Source organism: Salmo salar, chromosome ssa01, assembly GCF_905237065.1.
Source record: "Salmo salar chromosome ssa01, Ssal_v3.1, whole genome shotgun sequence".
NCBI lineage: Eukaryota > Metazoa > Chordata > Actinopteri > Salmoniformes > Salmonidae > Salmo > Salmo salar.
The window spans coordinates 83,681,067-83,704,132 of record NC_059442.1 but is presented as its reverse complement, the minus strand read 5'-3'; the positions used below and the strand labels follow the sequence as shown (position 1 = coordinate 83,704,132).

Sequence of the window (23,066 nt, the reverse complement as noted above, 5' to 3'; positions counted from 1 at the left end):
TGTGTCAGCAGTTCCTGCAAGAGGAAGGCATTGATGCTATGGACTGGCCCGCCCCTTCCCCAGACCTGAATCCAATTGAGCACATCTGGGACATCATGTCTCGCTCCATCCACCAACGCCACGTTGCACCACAGACTTTAGTCCAGGAGTTGGCGGATGATTTAGTCCAGGTCTGGGAGGAGATCCCTCAGGAGACCATCCGCCACCTAATCAGGAGCATGCCCAGGCATTGTAGGGAGGTCATACAGGCACGTGGAGGCCACACACACTACTGAGCCTCATTTTGACTTGTTTTAAGGACGTTACATCAAAGTTGGATCAGCCTGTAGTGTGGTTTTCCACTTTAATTTTGAGTGTGACTCCAAATCCAGACCTCCATGGGTTGATAAATTGGATTTCCATTGATTATTTTTGTGGGATTTTGTTGTCAGCACATTCAACTATGTAAAGAAAAAAGTATTTAATACGATTATTTCTTTCATTCAGATCTAGGATGTGTTGTTTAAGTGTTCCCTTTATTTTTTTGAGCAGTATATATTATTTTTTATTCCATCCCCTGTCCCCACAGAAGGCCTTTTTCCTTTTGGTAGGCCGTCATTTTAAATAAGAATTTGTTCTTAACTGACTTGCCTAGTTAAATAAAGGTTAAATAGAAAGAAATAAATCAGTAAAGTTGACAACTCAACCAAATGTAAACCAAAACTAGATGTTGAAATTACATCTGTCCCCACTGGGAAACACTCATGAATACATAAACACGTTATAGTATCAAAGAATGTTCTTTTGGCCTTAAAAATGCTTTCATGTAAGTGATAGAAATTGACAATTGGACATTTTTTACGCATAAAAGACACCTGGAAACAACTCAGTGGCCTTGTGGTGTCTTCCCTGAGATTGGAAGTTCGATCCCCCGTCGAGTCCTACCAAAGACTAAAAATGGGACCAGATGCCTGTGTTAGGTACTCAGTATTAAGGAGATGGAGCTCCCTGTCCAGGGGGACCAGATGCCTGTGCTAGGTACTCAGTATTAAGGAGATGGAGCTCCCTGTCCAGGGGGACCAGATGCCTGTGCTAGGTACTCAGTATTCAGGAGATGGAGCTCCCTGTCCAGGAGGACCAGATGCCTGTGCTAGGTACTCAGTATTAAGGAGATGGAGCATCTTGTCCAGGGGGTGTACTTGTACATCAAGCAGCTTCACGCTACAGAAACAGAAGATAGGCTGACGCTCTTGCCCCGATGGGCGGTTGACAAAGTTTACTTGTCCAAGGCTTACTTATTTACATAATGGACGCCTGGCCATGTTATGGATAAAATCATATGTAGACAGATTGTATAAGATATATACAGACAGATTGTATAAGATATATACAGACAGATTGTACAAGACATATACAGACAGATTGTATAAGATATACATTATACAGACAGATTATATAAGATATATACAGACAGATTGTATAATATATATACAGACAGATTGGTATAAGATATACAGTGTACAGACAGATTGTATGAGATATACAGTATACAGACAGATTGGTATAAAATATACTGTGTACAGACAGATTGTATGAGATATCTGCTTTTTTGCACATGTTGACAAGATGATACGGAGTCACCGATGGAGAATATTGACCAACAGTGTACTGTTGGTCAATATATTGACCAATGTGACTTGTCATGTACAGTAAACCTCATAAAACAAAAAATTGTGTTTTATGCTTTAATGTTATGCGTTGCATACAAAGTGTAATAAACTCAATATTTGACATGGTACAGGTGTCTTCTTCAATTTGTGCCAATAACCATATGTGTGTGAGGTGCAGTGGTAAAATACTACTTGAGTAAAAGTCTTAATGTATTTGGTGTTAAACTTAAGTATCAAAAGTAAATGTAATTGCAAAAATATACTTAAGTATCAAAAGTAAAAGTATGAATCATTTAAAATTGCTCACATTAAGCAAACCAGATGGCACCATTTTCATGTTTTTTTGACTTTACAGATAGCCAGGGGCACACTCCAACACTCAGACACTTTTCAACCCGTATGATCTAATACATAATAAAAAAAACATATACAAATATTATGATATCATAGTGAATTCCTGACATGTGAATGAACAAGCCTTTTCATACTTCATAATTTTCCTCCGTATATAGTTACAGTCAGTTTTAGGATCATCTAACCAAAATATTTCAACTGCTTTATTACTTTACAAAAACAAAAACAGTTGCATTCATGAGTTTTGATGACAAAAGTCAATAAAAAAAGGTCAGCCAAAGCAAAAACCTGATAAAAAGGTTATTATATTAATGCTGCAAGTACAGAAATGGTTTGCTCACAAGGAAATGAATATCCAAATAGTCAGTGACAACTGTATGGAGTTTGTGACAGCTATGTGAACGTATTATAGACACTATGTCCTGGGATTTCCTATGATCTTCTATGTAGAAGAACCCTTAACATTCTATCGAAGCATCATAGAGCAAAACGTGTATGTTCATGAGAGTCTCAGCTTTTCATAGATAGATTTGAATCGTTTGCAGCTCAAACCATTCTGACTCTAGAGACGTTTTTGTAAAAAGACCCGGCTCAGCTACTAGCGTAGCCCCCATTAATTGTAAAAAGACCCGGCTACTAGCGTAGTCCCCGTTAATCACACAGACTAGCGGTAATAGACAAATCCATTGGTACTACCCTGAAGTCTGTAGCTCAAATACACAATGTTTGAGCTACAGAGATTTGTTGGGTCAAGATAAATTACACAAGTTGTTTGTTCAGCTAGCTAGCTAGCTACAATGTATTTGGAAAGTATTCAGACCAGTTGACTTTTTCTACATTTTGTTACGTTACAGCCTTATTCTAGAAACTGAAATATCACATTTAAGTAGTCAGACCCTTTACTCAGTACTTTATTGAAGCACCTTTGGCAGCGATTACAGCCTCAAGTCTTTTTGGGTATGACGCTACAAGCTTGTCACATCTGTACTGTGTTTGGGCAGTTTCTTCCATTCTCAATCTCTGTCAGGTTGGATGAGGAGCGTTGCTGCACAATTTTTTCAGGTCTCTCCAAAAATGTTTTATAGGGTTCAAGTCCGGGCTCTGGCTGGGCCACTCAAGGACATCCAGAGATTTGTCCCGAAGTCACTCCTGCACTGTCTTGGCTGTGTGTTTAACGTCCTTGTCCTGTTGGAAGGTAAACCTTCACCCCAGTCTGAGGTCCTGAACACTCTGGAGCAGGTTTTCATCAAGGATCTCTCAGTACTTTGTTCCGTTCATCTGTCCCTTGAGCCCGACTAGTCACCCAGTCACTGCCACTGAAAAACATCCCCACAGCATGATGCTGCCACCACCATGCTTCACCGTAGGTATGGTGCCTGGTTTCCTCCAGACGTGACGCTTGGCATGCAGACCAAAGAGTTCAATCTTGGTTTTATCAGCCCAGAGAACCTTGTTTCTCATGGTCTAAGAGTCCTTTAGGTGGCTTTTGGCAAACTCCAAGCAGGCTGTCATGTGCCTTTTACTGAGGAGGGGCTTCCGTCTGACCACTCTAGCATAAAGGCCTGATTGGTGGAGTGCTGCAGAGATGGTTGTCCTTTGCATAGAGTAATCGGAAGAATCTAACTGCTCTTCAAGAGGTAATCGTATTACAACAAAATAGTTGTAAAATGTATTTGACAATCCCTTGAAAGCAACATTCAGTTGTCAATGGCGGAGCTGGGAGTCTCCCTGCCCCCTAGGTGAATTGAACGTTCTGCACCTTACTATGACACTTATTGATAACAACCTATAAACCTCCAGAGATTCTATGTTCACACAGTGAGGATTCTGTGGAGAGAGATACCTCTGGAGAAAATAGCCTACAGCAGGGCCAGCCCTAGGCATAAACGACATAAGCGGTCACTTAGGGGCCGGATCAATGGACTCCTTAGCTTGAGTGTTAGAATAGTAGAATACCCAAGGTGTAATTCAAAATGTAATTGTGCAATAGCAGGTTATCGCTTGTTTTATCAGTCACTGACAATCACTCAACCCACACATGAAATGTGGTATAAAATAGTTGAAACTTCCGTCACGTCCTGACCAGTAATAGGGGTTATTTGTATTGTAGTTTGGTCAGGACGTGGCAGGGGGTATTTGTTTTATGTGGTTCGGGGTGGGGGGGGGGGGTACTGTCATGTCCTGACCAGTAATAGGGGTTATTTGTATTGTAGTTGGGTCAGGACGTGGCAGGGGGTATTTGTTTTATGTGGTTCGGGGTGGTGGTTTGTTTAGAAGGGTGTTTGATTTATTATTTCCGGGTTTTGGGTTATGTTCTATGTTTTTTGTATTTCTATGTTCTCTCTAGTTTAGTATTTCTATGTCTAGGTAATTGGGTGTTGGACTCTCAATTGGAGGCAGGTGTTTTTAGTTGCGTCTGATTGAGAGTCCTATATATAGGTTTGTGTTTTGTGGGAGATTGTTTCTGTGTATAGCTTCAAGCCTTACAGGACTGTTATTCGTCGTTGTTTCTTTTTGTGTACGTGTTTATTTTTGGTTCACTTTCTTTGCCAACTAAATAAAAAAAGATGAGTGCACATTTCCCTGCTGCGTCTTGGTCCGCTTTATCCGACGCCCCATAGCAAAAATATATATAATTCTAGCAACCTTGCTTTAAAACTGCAATATTTTCTCTTTGCCTAATGGCAAAATGTGTAGAATTTTCGGAAATGAACTCAGGCCAATTAAATGTTTGCCCGCAAGGTGGGGGGCCCCAAAAGGCAAGGGCCAACCCTGGCCCACAGTGTGAATTAAATGGGGATATGATTTTAAAGAAGGCTGTTCTTTAAAGGCTATTCCCAGGCACAGAAGTAAAACACAATTGTGTCTCTGTACATATGTCACATTCATTTAGCTGTGTCTGCACCACAACACACATTATGGATAGCCACTACATACTGGCCTATTCCAATAGTGTCTCTATATGTCACATTCATATAGCTGTGTCTGTACCACAACACACATCATGGAAAGCCAGGTGATGTATTTTTGGATGAAGTTACCTTGTCACATGGGCAACAACAGCAACAACCACCGGAGGAAAGAAACCAGAGGCAATCAGCTATTCTTCTATTTGTCCTTTTAGAGGCCACGTTGATTGTGTCATGGTGGTGTGGCGGGAACGGGTGCGCAGCTTACAGAGATCAGAGAGAAGGTATCAACCAGGCGACAACACTGTCTAACAAACATGCTTTTTTTACACAGGAGGGTGGAAGTGTTTTTCTCACAATCTAACGGCAATAATAAAGTTGATAATTGACTGTTTAGAAGGAAGACGAAAACAATGGTATTATCACAATCAAAAGCAAAGGGGCTGCATTTCAAATAGCCATTTGTGACATATTCTAGTTCATGGAGTGTGCCGCCACCTTGTGGCTTTGACGTCAAAATGATCAACAGTTGGACTAGGCCTACTAGTCTAGTAACCACTGCCCAGTAAACACTGCCCTACCACCAGGTGTCTCCTCATACCTACATTTTTAGATCTCATTAAGAAAGATAATCTGTGTGTGCAGATGCAAAACTAGGCTATTGACACATTGGGAGTCTCTATTTCATCATAGGCTATAAATGTTTTGAGGAGAGGCATGAATAGATAGCCTAATTTATTTACAATGGTCTACATCTAGTCTTGATGACCCAATTGCATATAAATGTTCAATCCATGGAGCGGGGAAAAGACACTTTGAATACCTTCGAGGTCACCACGGTCAAATGCAGCAACTTGGACATGGAACTCACGACTGGCGCAAAGACCTTGAAAATAGACTTTGCAAATACTTTTCCTGGCAGTGCAGTAATTTAGGTGCAAGCTTACTTATTCGAATCAGACACCTTTGTAAATTGTCAATTAGAAAGTTGTTCACACATTCCCCTTCCTTTCGAAGTAATGCATTGTATTTGTTATCTTCGTAGAGTTAACAAGACAAAAAGTTCCATGTATTATTTTATTTACAGTAACACTCGACCCTGTTAGTATTAATCAAAATGGTGTTTGTTTGTGTGAGAGAGAGAGAGAGAGAGAGAAGGCAGTGGCTATCCAGGGACCAATCGCTCCGCATGAACAGCTCTAGAAGCCTAGTATTTATTGTGCATGAACAGCTCTAGAAGCCTAGTATTGTGAGATCCAACCCCAACTTCAATATTTCAGAATTGACTAAAAGCAGAGATTGCAGTGTAATTGAAAACCACTAGAAACGGAATATAGGCAACATTTTCAAAGAGCTATCAACTTTTAGCCCACTGGATGTAGGCTACATGTGGACAATGTAGAGCGCGGGTTTTTTTTCAGTGTGGGTTGGAACAGGTGAATTGCGAGTAGCGACAATATCACGGACCACCAAGAACAACAAAGATTTACAGCAGTCAGACATCTGAAGGTAAGGTCCTCAACAGATTAATTTCATTTGTGAAGCGATGGAGGTTCCAGTTAAGTGTTAAGTGTTTAGTAACACAAACAATACGCACGGTCTAATAGTGACACTCAAAAGCCAGTAGACTATACAACTTTCGTGGGCTTCTGTAAATTGTTCCAAAAAATATTTAATAGTTCGTTAAAAGCCTATAGTTGAGCTTCATGTATCTGTTGTGAAGAGATTTTGCAATTCGAACTTTGGTGAAGCACATGCAAACGTTATGTATGTCATGTTATATAAAGGTTAAATTCATATTTTTAATAGATGTCCAAAATATGGAATATTAACACTATATAGCCCAGTGTTTCTTAATCCCGAGGGTATACATTTTTACAAAACAACTACCACACCTGATTCAAATCATCAAAGCCTGATGACGAGCATACCCGTGAAATCAAATCAAATGTGTATTGATCACGTGCCGAATACAACAGGTGTAGACTTTACAGTGAAACGCTTACTTACGAGCCCATTCCCAACAGTGCAGAGTTAAAATGTAAGACAAATATTTGCTCAATTAAATTAAAGGGAATAGTAAAACAATAAAAACAATAGTGAGGCTATATACAAGAAATACCAGTACCAAGTCAATGTGCAGGTGTGCTAGGTAATTGAGGTAATACAGTATGTACATGTGGGTAGAAACAAAAATATGCACCCTTTGGTTCCCCAGGAACCACTGCTTATATACACTTACATATTAATCGATACATTTTCAGATGAAGACAGCACTGACTGTCACTTTTGTTGCATGCACAGCACACACCTGAGCAGGTGAGCCCTTTTTTCTGCAACATTATATTCCTGCCTTCTCTGTAATTTCATTGGTTTGAAAGAGTGATATTCTGGAGTGATTTGTCAGAGCTGCTGCCTGTCAAGTCTTTAGCGAGGTTTTGAGATTCGTATTGGTGATGGATTGAGAATAATACCGGTAAAAGGAAAAATGACATTTCAAATCAAATTAAATTGTATTGGTCACACGGGCCGAATACAACTGGTGTAGACTTTACGGTGAAATGTTTGCTGATGAGCCCTTCCCAACAAGGCAGAGTTTAATAATACAAATAAAATAAAAGAATGGAGCTATATACAGGGAGTACCAGTACCAGATCAATGTGGAGCTATATACAGGGAGTACCAGTACCAGATCAATGTGGAGCTATATACAGGGAGTACCAGTACCAGATCACTGTGGAGCTATATACAGGGAGTACCAGTACCAGATCAATGTGGAGCTATATAGAGGGAGTACCAGTACCAGATCAATGTGGAGCTATATAGAGGGAGTACCAGTACCAGATCAATGTGGAGCTATATAGAGGGAGTACCAGTACCAGATCAATGTGGAGCTATATACAGGGAGTACCAGTACCAGATCAATGTGGAGCTATATAGAGGGAGTACCAGTACCAGATCAATGTGGAGCTATATAGAGGGAGTACCAGTACCAGATCAATGTGGAGCTATATAGAGGGAGTACCAGTACCAGATCAATGTGGAGCTATATACAGGGAGTACCAGTACCAGATCAATGTGGAGCTATATACAGGGAGTACCAGTACCAGATCAATGTGGAGCTATATACAGGGAGTACCAGTACCAGATCAATGTGGAGCTATATACAGGGAGTACCAGTACCAGATCAATGTGGAGCTATATACAGGGAGTACCAGTACCAGATCACTGTGGAGCTATATACAGGGAGTACCAGTACCAGATCACTGTGGAGCTATATACAGGGAGTACCAGATCACTGTGGAGCTATATACAGGGAGTACCAGTATCAGATCAATGTGGAGCTATATACAGGGAGTACCAGTACCAGATCAATGTGGAGCTATATAGAGGGAGTACCAGTACCAGATCAATGTGGAGCTATATACAGGGAGTACCAGTACCAGATCAATGTGGAGCTATATATCAAATCAAATTTATTTATATAGCCCTTCTTACATCAGCTGATATATCAAAGTGCTGTACAGAAACCCAGCCTAAAACCCCAAACAGCAAGCAATGCAGGTGTAGAATCACGGTGGCTAGGAAATCTCCCTAGAAAGGCCAAAAGGGAGTTCCAGTACCAGATCAATGTGGAGCTATATAGAGGGAGTACCAGTACCAGATCAATGTGGAGCTATATAGAGGGAGTACCAGTACCAGATCAATGTGGAGCTATATACAGGGAGTACCAGTACCAGATCACTGTGGAGCTATATACAGGGAGTACCAGTACCAGATCAATGTGGAGCTATATAGAGGGAGTACCAGTACCAGATCAATGTGGAGCTATATAGAGGGAGTACCAGTACCAGATCAATGTGGAGCTATATAGAGGGAGTACCAGTACCAGATCAATGTGGAGCTATATAGAGGGAGTACCAGTACCAGATCAATGTGGAGCTATATAGAGGGAGTACCAGTACCAGATCAATGTGGGGCTATATAGAGGGAGTACCAGTACCAGATCAATGTGGAGCTATATAGAGGGAGTACCAGTACCAGATCAATGTGGAGCTATATACAGGGAGTACCAGTACCAGATCTATGTGGAGCTATATACAGGGAGTACCAGTACCAGATCAATGTGGAGCTATATACAGGGAGTACCAGTACCAGATCAATGTGGAGCTATATACAGGGAGTACCAGTACCAGATCTATGTGGAGCTATATACAGGGAGTACCAGTACCAGATCAATGTGGAGCTATATACAGGGAGTACCAGTACCAGATCAATGTGGAGCTATATAGAGGGAGTACCAGTACCAGATCAATGTGGGGCTATATAGAGGGAGTACCAGTACCAGATCAATGTGGAGCTATATAGAGGGAGTACCAGTACCAGATCAATGTGGAGCTATATAGAGGGAGTACCAGTACCAGATCAATGTGGAGCTATATAGAGGGAGTACCAGTACCATATCAATGTGGAGCTATATAGAGGGAGTACCAGTACCAGATCAATGTGGAGCTATATACAGGGAGTACCAGTACCAGATCAATGTGGAGCTATATAGAGGGAGTACCAGTACCAGGTCACTGTGAGGCTATATAGAGGGAGTACCAGTACCAGATCACTGTGGAGCTATATAGAGGGAGTACCAGTACCAGATCACTGTGGAGCTATATAGAGGGAGTACCAGTACCAGATCACTGTGGAGCTATATAGAGGGAGTACCAGATCACTGTGGAGCTATATACAGGTATACAGAAACTGATACATGGCAAAAAAAATAATAAAAAATAAACGTTCTTCATGGTATTCAGTTTAAGGTTGAATGACCTTAGTTGGTGATTGAAAGAGTTAATGACAGAAGAAGAGTGGTTAACATATCCATACTTTTTCTTGGTTTTAAGGTTGGGAACAGAGACCATGTTTGTGTGGGTGTGAGAGTGAGAGTGTGAGTGAGAGTGAAACTGAGAGTGAGAGTGCGAGTTTGTGTGAATTTGTGTGTGAGAAAGTGTGAGTATGAGTGAGACAGAGTGAGAGTGTGCGGGTGAGAGTGCATGTGAGTGTGTGTGAGCGTGAGAGTGAGAGTGTGAGTGTGAGTTAAGTGTGAGAGTGGGCGTGAGTGTGAGTGTGTGTGTGTGTGTGTGAGAGAGTGTGAGTGTGTATGTGTGTGTGAGAGAGAGTGAGTGTGTGTGTGAGTGAGAGTGCGTGTGTGAGTGAGTGTGTGTGGCACTAGCCTGTGCACGTGTTTGTATGTGTGAGATCAAGAGGTCCAAAACAATTGTCTTTCACTTCCCTCCACAAACAATTGACGGATGTTGTGCTACTTACTCCCTAGTCCCCAACATCAGCTTTGTTAGATTATTGGCAGAATTGCGGCCAGAAAAGGTTATTAGATGAGGGTTATTGAATTAATGCACCTGGAAAGTATTTATCTTATGGCTAAGCAGTGGCTCCATGGCAGGAAACTAAACACCACAACAACTTCATCTATTTGGTTATAAGATGGCTGACGTCAACTCAGCATTATGTAATCTGACAGGGACAGAGACAAACGGCATGGCACAGCACTAAAAGACGTCTGGGACTACTGTAGGGATGCTTAATAAAACAATTTGGCAGTTTTTTAGATGGGTTTGACAAACTCTTCACGAGGAGAAGTCTTGGTATAAAAATAGAAAACCTCGAAAGGCTCATGGCACCTCATCTCAAGTTCAACTTAAAGTTAGAGCAGCACATACAATATGTGCTGTGAGTGTGTTTCATGTACTATGCTATCCAATGAGTGTGACTCAACAAGAGTGTCTCAACTGACATTCCTAAGTGTTATCACTGGTGCGGCAGGTAGCCTAGTGGTTAAGAGTGTTGGGCCATTAAGCAAAAGTTCACTGGTTTCTCCGAGGTGAAAAATATGTTTATGTGCCCTTGAGCAAGGCACTTAACCCTAATTTATCCTGCAAGTCACTCAATGATTCTTAGAAGGGATCAATGCCAGCTTCAGCAATACCTCCACTTGTGTTTTTGTGTTGCTGGGTTATTCTTACCTCCTGAGGATTTCTCAGAAAACATTGAAATCTAGCCATTTTGAACAGAAACAGAATCTCTCCATCAGTTGCTTGTGTGATGGGGCTAGACACCATTAAATCCTGATTACAGTATGATTTTATTTGTTTGCTCCTGACTCAGATTTAGCTGGTTGGGTGTATTGAGAGTGACTCTTTTGAAGGGATGACAAAGTCACTAGTTTCTCACTTCTCATCCTCTTAAATAACCTTCTCGGATGCCAACACACTCAGACTCTCCCTCTTCTCTTTCTGTGTGAACAGGTTCTTCTGAATTCCATGGATCGGACACACGAGAGGCTTCATCTCCTTCTGCTCCCGATCGCTGTCACTTTCTGGTCTCTCCCCTTCTCTATGGCCGCCAGCGTGACCCCAGGGGGGTGTGGCTCCAATGTAGGCTCCCTGTACTATAGCCTGTGTGACCTCAGTGCCGTATGGGGCATCGTACTGGAGTCATTCGCGGCGGCCGGCGTGGTGGGTTCCATCATCCTCCTCATCGTCCTCCTGGCCAGCCTACCCTTCATCACAGACAAGAACAAGAGGAGATCCGTGGGGCTCCATGCCTGCTTCCTGATCTGTACCCTGGGCCTCTTCTGCCTCACTTTCTCCTTCATCGTAGGGAAGGACTTCGCCACCTGTGCCTCGCGGCGCTTCCTCTTCGGGGTGCTGTTCGCCGGGTGCTTCGCGTGTCTTCTCATGCAGTGTGTGAGGCTGAACCTCCTGGCCCGCAGGGGGGATCAGGGGCCCCGGGCCTGGGTTCTGTGTCTGGGAGCCCTGGGGCTCTGGCTGGTGGAGGTGGTCATCAACACAGAGTGGCTGATCATTACCATTGTTCGCTACCCACTGTCACCGCTCAATGTTACAGGGACAGCATTAGGCACGGCAGCCAACGTGCCCTGTAACATCGCCAACCAGGACTTCGTAATGGCGCTGATCTACGTACTGAATCTTCTCCTAGCTGTCGTAGTGGCATCCTTACCCTCCCTGTGCGGGAAACACAAGCAGAGACGCCAGGAGGGAGCCTTTCTCCTCATCACGGGTCTCCTCTCTGTGTTCATCTGGGTGGCCTGGATCACCATGTACATCTGGGGGAACCTGATGACTGGTGGACCCAGCTGGGATGACCCTACCCTGGCCATCGCCCTGGTCAGCAATGCCTGGGTGTTCCTGGTCCTCTACACCATCCCAGAAATCTGCACTCTGACTCAGGAGGATGGGGGGGCGCCGGGGTTTGGAGAGGACCTGTACCCCAGTAGAGGGGTGGGCTACGAGACCATCCTGAAGGATCAAGGAGCTCAGAATATGTTTATGGAGAACAAGGCTTTCTCTATGGATGAGAACTCAGGTATGTAGACATACATTCATGCATGCACACACAGGTGCACGTACACACCGGTGCACGTACACACACACACACGTAAGCTGCACACGCATTCACAAACACACACTGACACGTGTTGACCCACTAATTACCTGGCTTCACTAATTAGTACACTTCACTAGACGACAGGATGTTTTGTCCTCTTGCTGGCACATCACATACAGTGGATGATTCTAACACACCTAGCAAACATTAGAGGGGGAGGTTCATTAAGAGGGTCACTGAAGCTTGCATCAGTACAGTCAGGCACATGAATAAGGGAACATTGTTGTCTGCATGGAGCGATCTTCACACACTATCAGTGAAGAAGTAACAATGAACGGCATCGAAACGGTAATGAATTTCACACCCAGTTTACGTTCTCCAAACTCTTCAGAATTTGATATGCTGATATGGTTTTAATCCTGTTGGTGACCCGTATCTGATCTAGTAGGATGCAGCCGGGCCAGACAGGACACTGTGTCCCTCCTCCTCCCACTCTATCTCTTTGATGCTGCTCTACCTGCCCTCAGCCTGCCCTAGCCTCATCTCATCACCACAAGGGTTGCATTCCATTCCAAATGGCACCCTATTTCCTATGTAGTGCATACACTTCTTTTGACCAGGGCACATAGATCTTTGGTCAAACGTAGTGCACTATATATGGAATAGGGTGACCTTTGGGACGAATACCATGGCTTAGGTTAAAGTGGGAGGGAGGGATAATAGCACATGGTAATGTGGATGGCGGATGGCGCCTTATGAGTTAGCAGCTCTGTCCTGACTGAGAGATTAGCTTACTGTATGTCCTGGTCTGCTGAGAGATCAGCTGGCACCCTATCAAGACAATATTAGAAGATAGAGGGACACCATTTTTACTGACTGGAATATCATGTTTGAATAAATTAAACAAAATAACATTTGGCCTAGCCCATCAAACTAATAATGAGAAGAGAATGTTGGGAGAAAAATAACCCTTCCATATTTGGAGTTTATATTAAATAGTAAAGGGGAATGTTTGTTTTTAAACAAATGAACCTTTTCTGGTAGAGACTGAGAACGAAGGATGATGTCCTTCATGATGAGAGAGAGCTATGAAAACATGAAATAGTCAGTCACTGTCTATGTTTAGCCAGAGGACTTATTTAAAAGTTAAGCTACCGAGTCGCCTCTCCCACACACATGTTCCATTACCACTGATCTACCAGGTGATTCAATGGGAGTTTGTAATTACTCACACGTTAGTACATGTCTAGAATAGAACAGTGACTTAACCAGTGTCCCATGCATACATAAATGTTTACACAGCACACTCCTCAGCTCTGATTCAATCCCGATATCAATGCTTGTGTTTGCGTTACTGTGCCGTCTCCATAGATACCTAGTCAGTTGCACAACAGAATGAATTCAACTGAAATGTGTCTTCCGCATTTAACCCAACCCCTCTGAATTAGAACATCTGAACATTCTGTACATTTACATTCTCTTGAACAGGCCCCAGGTGTAGATAATCAAGTCAAACCAATCAACCAATGATATTGTGTACAGATAAGTATAAATGAGTTGTGACACTGTACTGTGTGTTACTTAAAAAATATATCATTTTTAAAGCTTTACACTAAGCAGTGTTAAATCAAGTGTTGAGTCTGTGGATCGGTATAGACACCGGAACAGTGTTAAATTAACACACTACTTAGTGTAAAGCCTTATTCAAATATTTCCCCAAGTGCCCTGTATTTGTTAAGGACAGAGAAATGGTTGTTGCATTCATCCATTTTCTGTCTGATGGACTTCACCAAGTCAGATCCTAAGCTATCATAAAAAATGTTTGTTTAAAATGTTAACGAAATAGCATGCTTATTTCATAAGGCCTTATTTGTTTTACCCAAATACAGTGGCCTGAAACTCATACACATCACTTTGAACGAAAACCACACCTATCATTATTACATTTCCTAGCATGCTCTATTGCTGGTTTATTTTTAGAATTGTTTGTTTCAATATCTATGTTTGTGCATGTACATATATTAATTCATTCATTAATTTATCTGTTGCTACTCATATATATTGTAAACAGTTTCTAAACTAATGCAATATGTTACTTGGACTTATTGCACCCATTACTGAAATGGTTGTTCCAGTTTAGATGCTTTAGGTAGTCTCATAGTTTAGTCTTCCCAACTCTGGCAGTCATTCTGAATACAGGTTGCTGGTAATAAAACATCCAATAGGTGGATGTCCCCACACTGGCTGGATTACAATAGGAATTACACATCACTTTATGGCCTGTAAACTATGAATTCCAGGCTGTTGTATAGCGTTCTAATATATATATTTTTAGATTTGTTCTTAAAGTGGTACAAACACTACCCAGTAAAGTTATCCTTTGTACCTTTAGTTATGAGTGCATAATTGGCATGTGAGTAGGCTCTCAAAATCCTGTTTGAAGGATTTTGGATATCCTGCTTCCATTTCCAGAAAACTTCCAAAGAAGACTTGTGGAAAATCTCGGAATTTCGCAGAGTTTGTAATCCTAACTGCAAGTCATACAGTATTATACTGGCTTGCAAATGGAGTGTCTAATTTCTACTGGAATCCAGCAGGAGATAAACTACCCAACAGTTAGAATTGTTATTCACCTACAACCTGCATTCAGAATGAGCACCATGGTTAGAAATATTGGGTAGAGACTACCTAAGCCAACTAAACTGGAACAAACATTTCAGTAAAGGTTGCAAAAAATCTAACTGAATGGATTTGTTTAGAAAAATGTATGTTATGTATCTTCCTGTAGCATAAGATTAATCAATGTGAATACAAAAACATAGCTATTGAAACAAACAATTCTAAATATCAACCTGCAATAGAGCATGCTGGGAAATATAATATAATGATGGGCAAAGTTATGTGTATGCGTTTCAGACCCCTTTATTACGGTGAAAGTAGGCTCTCAAAAGGCCTGATGAAATACGTATGGTATTGGGTTCAATAAAGTTTTTTTAATGATAACATACTCACTTAGGATCTCACATTGTGAAGTCCATAGGACCTAAAATGTACTGTATGAGTAAAACAACCATGTCTCTGTCACTAACAAATCAGTCATGGACGGTAACAGTACGATTTTCTCGAAAGGCACTCTGCCAAATATTTGAATAAGGCTTTACACTAAGCAGTGTGTTAATTTATTACTTTTCTGGTGTCTATATGGGTCCACAAACTCCACACTTTCGGTGTTGATTCAACCCTGTCAGTGTTGATTTATTATTATTAATTATATTTTTTAACACAAAAATGTGTCTTATAAGTCCATGTCCCAGGTCATTTGTTGTGTACCGTAAATTCCGGACTATAAGCCACAACTTTTTTCCCAGCTTTGAACCTCGCGGCTTAAACAATGACGCAGCTAATATATGGCTTTTTCCCGCTTTCAATTTTTTTTTTCTAAAAAAAAACACATTCTGTGACGTGCTCAGTGTTTTTCCGGCATGAATCTTTCATTAGACCAATGAAATTGCCGAACGGGTTAAGGTCAAACAACTTTTTTGTTTACTGTTTAGATTAATTCGAGCGCTCTCAAACTTCCCATCATTCTGATTACGGTAGTCATTTTGTCACATTCATCATGGCAAAGACACGGAGAAATGCATATGATGCAGCTTTCAAGTTAAAGGCGATTGATCTGGCTGTTGGAAAAGGAAATAGAGCTGCTGCACGGGAGCTTGGTCTTAATGAGTCGATGATAAGACGTTGGAAACAGCAGCGTGAGGAATTGACTCAGTGCAAAAAGACAACTAAAGCTTACTGCACATTTTTTGTTACAAGCTGTGTTTCGTTAAAGCCTATTTATTTTTGTTACAAGCCGTGTTTCGTTAAAGCCTATTTATTTTTGTTACAAGCCGTGTTTCGTTAAAGCCGGTGTAAAGTTTATTTGTTTCAATGTACCGGTAGGCACCTGCGGCTTATAGACATGTGCGGCTTATTTATGTTCAAAATAATATTTTTTTTTTAAATTCAGTGGGTGCGGCTTATATTCAGGTGCGCTTAATAGTCCGGAAATTACGGTAGATAGATCCATGTATATTCCTTCAATGCTAAATGGAAAGATAAGTGCTATGTAATTCCCTGGTTCATTCTGTGCTTATCTTTTCCATTAATTTGGGAATGAGGGATGTACCTGAACCTACATAACTGATGGCATTGGACAGAATAAGGAAATTATGTTTGTTTCAGCATCACTGGAAGAACGTTCAGGCCTGACTGTTGCTCAATGATTGACAAAACATTTGATACGCTGATGTTCATCACATGCAATCAACACCTTAAATGATTAACCAAGATCTAAAATTACTGTTAAAGAACCATAGGCTATGACAATGATGTAAACATTAATGTAATGCATGATGTAAAGAAATCCTGAAAAATAAATGTTAACCAATAAAACAAAATCAGTTTGTATTACTTTCCATTATTTATTTCCATTATTTCGATTGATAAATACCATGTGTTAATGATAATATATTTAGACTAATTAAACTACCTGTTCTAGTTTTTGGTTCTTCATCAAATATTTAGCAGCCAATTAATCATTTTTGGTTGTTTTCAAATAACTTGCATATATTCAAATATTTTCAAGTATTATTTGGTTTTCTGAGACCTGTATTTGAATATCAAAGGAAATAGTTGCCAATAGTTGATTCTCTATATTCAACTACCTCGAGGTTTTTCAAAAGTTGGCATTTTCAAACAAGCTACAGAATATAACTATTTCCTGCACAGGTCTGATTTGCACTACCATTGTTTATAGAGGATGCACAGTTGAATGCACAATGGAGATAATAGAGTTAGGGGCCAATTCAGACTTAGGAAATCTATACATTTTTTTACATGTTTTGATTTAAGCACTTCACAGTATTTGCTATTCAGACTTACCTTATGCAAGTGCGTAATGAGCTCTTTGTGTGTGGCTCCCTTATGCGCACTGAATAAATTTAGTTAAACCGGCAAAAATCTTCACACTTGTTGGCCAACAGATTTAGTCATGGAATTTTCATTCTGTAGGGTTTTCAGTACATTTATCTAAAGCTATCCCTTTAAATACAGTGTACCTTTTAATTTTCTCGACAGACTCACTAGAAAATATTGAGAGAACAGGGATCAATAAAGAAAGCCATCAAAATATGCATATTAATCTCCTTTTAGTTGATAAAAAAAAATATTCTGATATCAGAAAAGTATTGCGACCCCACCATGTAAAAAAAGGTAATGTAATCAACAGTCAGTGTTTATTTTTTGATTTGTGGCTATGACAATTACAGTATAACAAGTCAGTCTGACAGTATTTTTGACAGTAACGTCTTACAGATTGAGTTTGATCGCTCAGCTGCATCTGAGTCCAAATATAAACCTGATGACCGCGACAGCTTTAGTTTCCCACTGAAAACTGAACTGCACCCTTAGTATTTGTTTCATTGTAAATATTCCAGATATACATGGATGATAGCGATACTGACATCTTATAAATTGAGCTTTATAGCTTAGCTGCATCTGAGTCTGAGTATAAACCTGTTTCTCCAGTGACCCTATTCTCAAATAAGGCGACCCCCCCATGTTGGGGAAACCCTGATTTAGGAGAGTATTTATGAATCTACCTACTTCATAAAAAGAACAGATCATCCTGAAAGTTGCCATATTCAGTTCAATCCATGAAATATTGGAAGGGGAGAAAAGTGTACAATAGTGGTTGAACAAGAGTCATATAAATCTACCTTAATCCTCACTGATGATGGAACTGTGATGACAATGGTCCAGTCGCCGTGAACCGTGCTCCAGGCTTCAGGTTTAAACTGCCATATTTTGTCTTCATTACATAATGATTCAAATAGGCTACATGTCCCTTGTAACTTGTAATTCAATATTATTCGTTATTCCTAGCAACAACCACATGGATGTGACAGTGTTTACAGAGGAAACAAATAAAAATGGTCTAAATCAAACAATGTAATGAAATGTAGGGTAAGCCTACCAACTGAAAGGAACTAACACTAAATTGGCAGTTAAATATGTGTGGTTATTAATTACCGTCGCTACCGATATTGGCTTATAACAATGAACATAATAGGAAATTGTAGGAAACAGGAAAAGTCGGGGAATATAATTACAATTTCTAGAGTGCACAAAGGTTAAATTTGGCACAACTGTCATTCTGCTCGGATATGCCGTGCATCTTGATATGCCGTGCAACTTCATCCCTGAAAGTTATAAGGCCATACAATTTAAATTCTGCATAACAGCACAGCATTTCATACTTCCCTATGGCAAAGAGGCATAAATGCCTGTCATGTTGATGTACTTTTCAGTTTAGCGCCATATGACTGATTATATTTGTCTCCAGCAATCATAGCGTAAAATAGATCTAAAAACAATTACAAATGTATTTATATTTATCCCCTTATCCAAACAGATTACTCATTTACCAACTCTTATCAATAGTTCTCATCACTTTATAAATTACAGTGCAGGGAGAACGGTGCTAATACTATCGGGAAAATGAAAGTAGTTGTTTTTCTAATTGGAACTGAAAGGTTAGCTAGACCTTATTCATGGTTTCCTCGTGCATAAGGGTGGTGGAATTATGAGGGAATTAAGTCAAGGTCTAATTATGGTGCATCTGTAGTCACACCTCTGCCACACCTCCATTTATGTGATCTCCACCCTAAACGAATACATGGCTGGCACATGAATTTCCCCATGCTTAAATTGTCAGAATAGGCACAGAGAGAAAATTGCATAAAACGGGAATTAAGTTCCATTGACGCGCACATAACTTGGGTCTGAATTCCACCCTTATAGCCTAAATCAGTGGTTTATGATCTTGTCATGGTGGTTAAAACCATGACTGGTTGCTTGGGAACACTGAATACCTAGAGCCCTCAAACTCAACTCTGGATCTCAAAGCTAGTTCCACTGAGTTTTTCATTGTGCCCCTCTAATCAGGAACTGATCAGGTTGGCACAATTAATTATCAGGTAGAACAAAAAAATCAGCAGCCGACGGCCCTTGTAGGTTAAGAGTTGAATACCTCTGACCTAGAGGAGGACAACATTTGAGAGCTGAACATCTGACTAAGTTGGATTGATTGAGATTAGAAGTTGAATATGTATTTATATAAAGAAAGTATCCATTGTCCCTACGTATATTATTCAGATGTCTGTTTTCTTTTTGTACCTTTCAGATCCAAAGGTTGTGTCCCCATACAGCGGCTACAGTGGTCAGCTCCGCAGTTCTGTCTACCAGCCCACAGAGCTTGCTATCATTAGCAAGGGAATGGGGAATGTGAGTACTGGCCATCAGTTGTTTGTCTATATGCGCACGCACGCACGCACGCACACACCCTCAGATTGTTGTTGTTTTGTTTTTCAATTATCTCTTAAAAAGAAAGAGGACCCTTATTAATATCCATTTGTTTAAATATTCTTCACTTCTCTTTTGTCTGGATGCTGATGTGCATGTTATGGCCCATGTGTATCGCTAGCTGCAGCAGGAAATGTCCTATGAGTCTCGCATCCCCCGAGCCTCCATCAACAACAGCTCCCCGGCCCACAGAGGGGGCAGTACCCTGTCAGTATGCACCGACGAGGCCGCAGACACGCAGACACAACAGGGCCACAGTGTAGGTGGAGATAGACAGCCCATGTCCTCTGGAGTGCGTCCCAAATGGCACAGTATTCATTTTATATTACACTACTTTTGACTAGAGCCCGGTCAAAATTAGTGCACTGAATAGTGAATAGGGTGCGATTTGGGACGAACACCTGCTGTACTCGGACACATTCTCCTCACCTTTCTCTAGCCTCTGTCTGCACACAGCACAAGCAATCCTCTCAACTCTGCCGTATACCTGTATCCATAGCAACTTGTTCTACCTACAGGTTCCTCCTGATGAATTCTCTCTTTGTCTATGTTTCACCTTGGCGAGCATGTGTATTCTCTTCCTGCTCTTGTACACGCTTATTGGATGGTGTTTAGTTCTACATTCCTATCGGATGGTTTTTAGTTCTACATTCCTATCGGATGGTTTTTAGTTCTACATTCCCATTGGATGTTTTTTAGTTCTACATTCCCAGGGAATATATTGTTTTTGTTTCTTTCTTTCCATATTTTTCTCTTATTGTGATGTTCCTATTTTGGGCCTGTCTTATCTTTCACTTCATTCGTCCTGTGGGTTTCTTACTTCTTTCTGGTGTTATGGACAGTCCTCTTATCAATTCAGTCTTTTTTCTCATGCACATTGCGTTAGGACTATCATTACACTATGCATATTTATGACATTAGCCTCATGTGCAATTCCACAATAACAGAATTACGGTGAGACTCAGATTTTTCACTTCTTTGTTGAAGGTAGTCCTTCTGCATGGAGTTGAATGGTTTGTTAAGCTTTTGAAATTAATGTTTTTTTGTTTGGCATACATTTTAAAGTGAAAAATCTGAGTCCCAGCGTAATTCCGTTACCATGGAATTGCCCCTAAACAGTTTTTAACAATATAATTTCAATTTTTTTCAGGGTAATGGACTGCACAAGAAATCCCAGTGGTGAACACAGACTTTATGTTACACCTCTCTCCTCAAGACATTTTTGTTCATCGATTTTATTCAAATCTGTTGACTCTATTTGCTGTTGTCCATTGGATTCTTAATATGAGCTGGCTCTAAAGCGACCAGCCTATCAGACTCCAGAGGTGACGTTTGGGTGATCGATACAAACAATTTGCCCATCTATAAATGGACAGTCCTGCACAGCAAAATCAATGGTGTACATTTAACTCTGAAAATGTTAAATGTACACTATTTTCAGTGAACATATGAGTCCCACTGAACTGGTGTTAATATAACACTTTTGAAACTGTTAAAGATTGAACTCTGTTGCAGTGCTCCCCTTTCAACTCGTAAACTGTTCATAGGAACTTGATTGTGGTGTTTGTATAGCTCTACTGTAGAGTAATACGCAACACCTACAGAGTAAAACGTAACGCTTGACTAATTTGCTTATTTCCCAGAGTGCCTTTTCTTTTCAAGTGAATTGTAGAGTTACCACCCATGTCTGTATTTGTTATCGATAGAGACATACTTACTGAATTCTTTCATTTAAAAGGCCTGTGGCTTTTACCTACTGAGTATCTAAAACTATGACTCTATGATAGTCCATGTATCATGACCTAGTTTCATCCTAAAACAGTGGTGTTAAGAAAGTGATGGTTTGCACACCAAATTAGGCCTGCAAATTACATTATGCTGGCTCTCGAAGTGATGTGTAATTCCTATTGAAATCCAACCAAAGTTGGGATATCCTACAGTTAAAATTGTTATTCACTTGCAACCTGTATTCAGAATGATTGTCAGGGTTCCTCTTCTTTTGAAAATTGATAAGACTACCTAAACCATTTAAACTGAAACAACAATTTTAGTAACAGGTGCAATAAATTTGACTAAGTGATTGGATTAGTTTAGAAAAATGTATGTTATTTATCTTTGTGTAGTTTAAGATTAATCAATCAATGTACATGTAAAAACACAGACATTAAAAGCAATCCTAAAAAAATCAACCTGCAGTAGAGCATGCTGGGAAATATGATAATGATAAGCGTGCTTTCGATGGGACTGTTTTACTGTCTACAGTGTAAAACAATAACTCTGCTTATTAACGCTAACACTCAGTTTTACTCAACTGAGTGTTACTTTCACTCTTACAGAGTGAATTTATCTCCTGAATAAACACAAGAAATGTTGCACTGAAAAATCAACACTGGCCAATTTGCTGTGTGTGTTTGACATAACCCTCTATAGATCAAAGCAACCTGCAGTCAAAGCAACCCACAGAGCAGACGGTATACCCATGGCTTAGGGAGAGAACAATATATTTTGCAAAGGTTACCATTCCTCTCACTGTGAGCTGAGCTAAGCTCTCTGCTGGATGTACTTTGACAGATGAACTGTGAGCATGCTGGAATGGTGGAAAATAATAGTCAGACTTTCTCTTAGCATGGAGGGGGGGGGGTATTTTGGCAACAAAGGTGGCTATATAGTAAACATACACACTCTCACGCACGCACGCTCGCTCGCATGTGCGAGCGCACGCGCGCACACACACACACACACACACACACACACACACACACACAGAAGTGCAGCCAACGACAGGATCAGTCAAGCGAGGGGCCAACAGGTATGACGGTGTCATGGGATTTACCTGCCATCCCAGGGTTCCCAGTGGAGGACTCATTAAGAGTGGAAAATTCCATATCTGGAACATCTCTATGGTTCCATGGAATCTTGGGAAAGGACTCTTCTGTCACTGGGATACCTACCTAATATGAATACACTTAGTTATAGGTTTAGCCTTCAAATAGTGTGCACTTTCCTGCTTTAAATGAAGTAAGGGCAGATATTATTAAATAAATATAATTTTATTTGTCACGAGCGCAGGTGTAGAATACAACACCTTACAGTGAAATGCTTACTTACGAGCCCATTCCCAACAGTGCAGTTTTAAGAAAATACCTAAAATGTCAATGTTTAGTGCTTAGCTTGTGGATATCACTTTCATAAAGTTCACATAGCTATTTCAGTTGTAGCTAAAGGGTGTTGAATGAGTTCATGTAAATACCATGCCAATGAATGTCTCCTCACTACATACTGTACGTATGGAAGCACTTGTATGAACTATTGTATGGATTTGAAATAT

The 23,066-nt window shown here is 40.6% G+C and overlaps 1 protein-coding gene across 3 annotated transcripts; it reads left to right on the top strand.

Moving 5' to 3' along the window:
- The first annotated feature begins 5,961 nt into the window (after positions 1-5,961).
- On the top strand, positions 5,962-22,125 carry gprc5c (G protein-coupled receptor, class C, group 5, member C). 3 transcript variants are annotated; one of them, XM_045723438.1, is made up of 5 exons: positions 5,962-6,421; positions 11,230-12,310; positions 19,560-19,660; positions 19,866-19,997; positions 20,889-22,125. In XM_045723438.1, exons 2-5 carry the CDS (start codon positions 11,245-11,247, stop codon positions 20,919-20,921), a joined length of 1,332 nt encoding a protein of 443 aa, XP_045579394.1. In that variant the 5' UTR covers positions 5,962-6,421; positions 11,230-11,244; the 3' UTR covers positions 20,922-22,125. The 3 variants fall into 3 exon arrangements, with proteins under 3 accessions (XP_045579394.1, XP_014068049.1, XP_014068043.1); XM_014212568.2 differs by having other exon boundaries at positions 6,066-6,421; positions 19,860-19,997; XM_014212574.2 differs by lacking the exon at positions 19,866-19,997 and having other exon boundaries at positions 5,963-6,421.
- Positions 22,126-23,066: the final 941 nt, after the last annotated feature.

Coding starts and splice junctions, on each gene's coding strand:
- gprc5c (XM_014212568.2), top strand. CDS start 11,245: ATGGATCGGACACACGAGAGGCTTCATCTCCTTCTGCTCCCGATCGCT. Junction 19,661..19,859: donor TTAGCAAGGGAATGGGGAAT/GTGAGTACTGGC, acceptor GTGTATCGCTAG/CTGCAGCAGGAAATGTCCTA. Junction 19,998..20,888: donor AGACACAACAGGGCCACAGT/GTAGGTGGAGAT, acceptor AATTTTTTTCAG/GGTAATGGACTGCACAAGAA.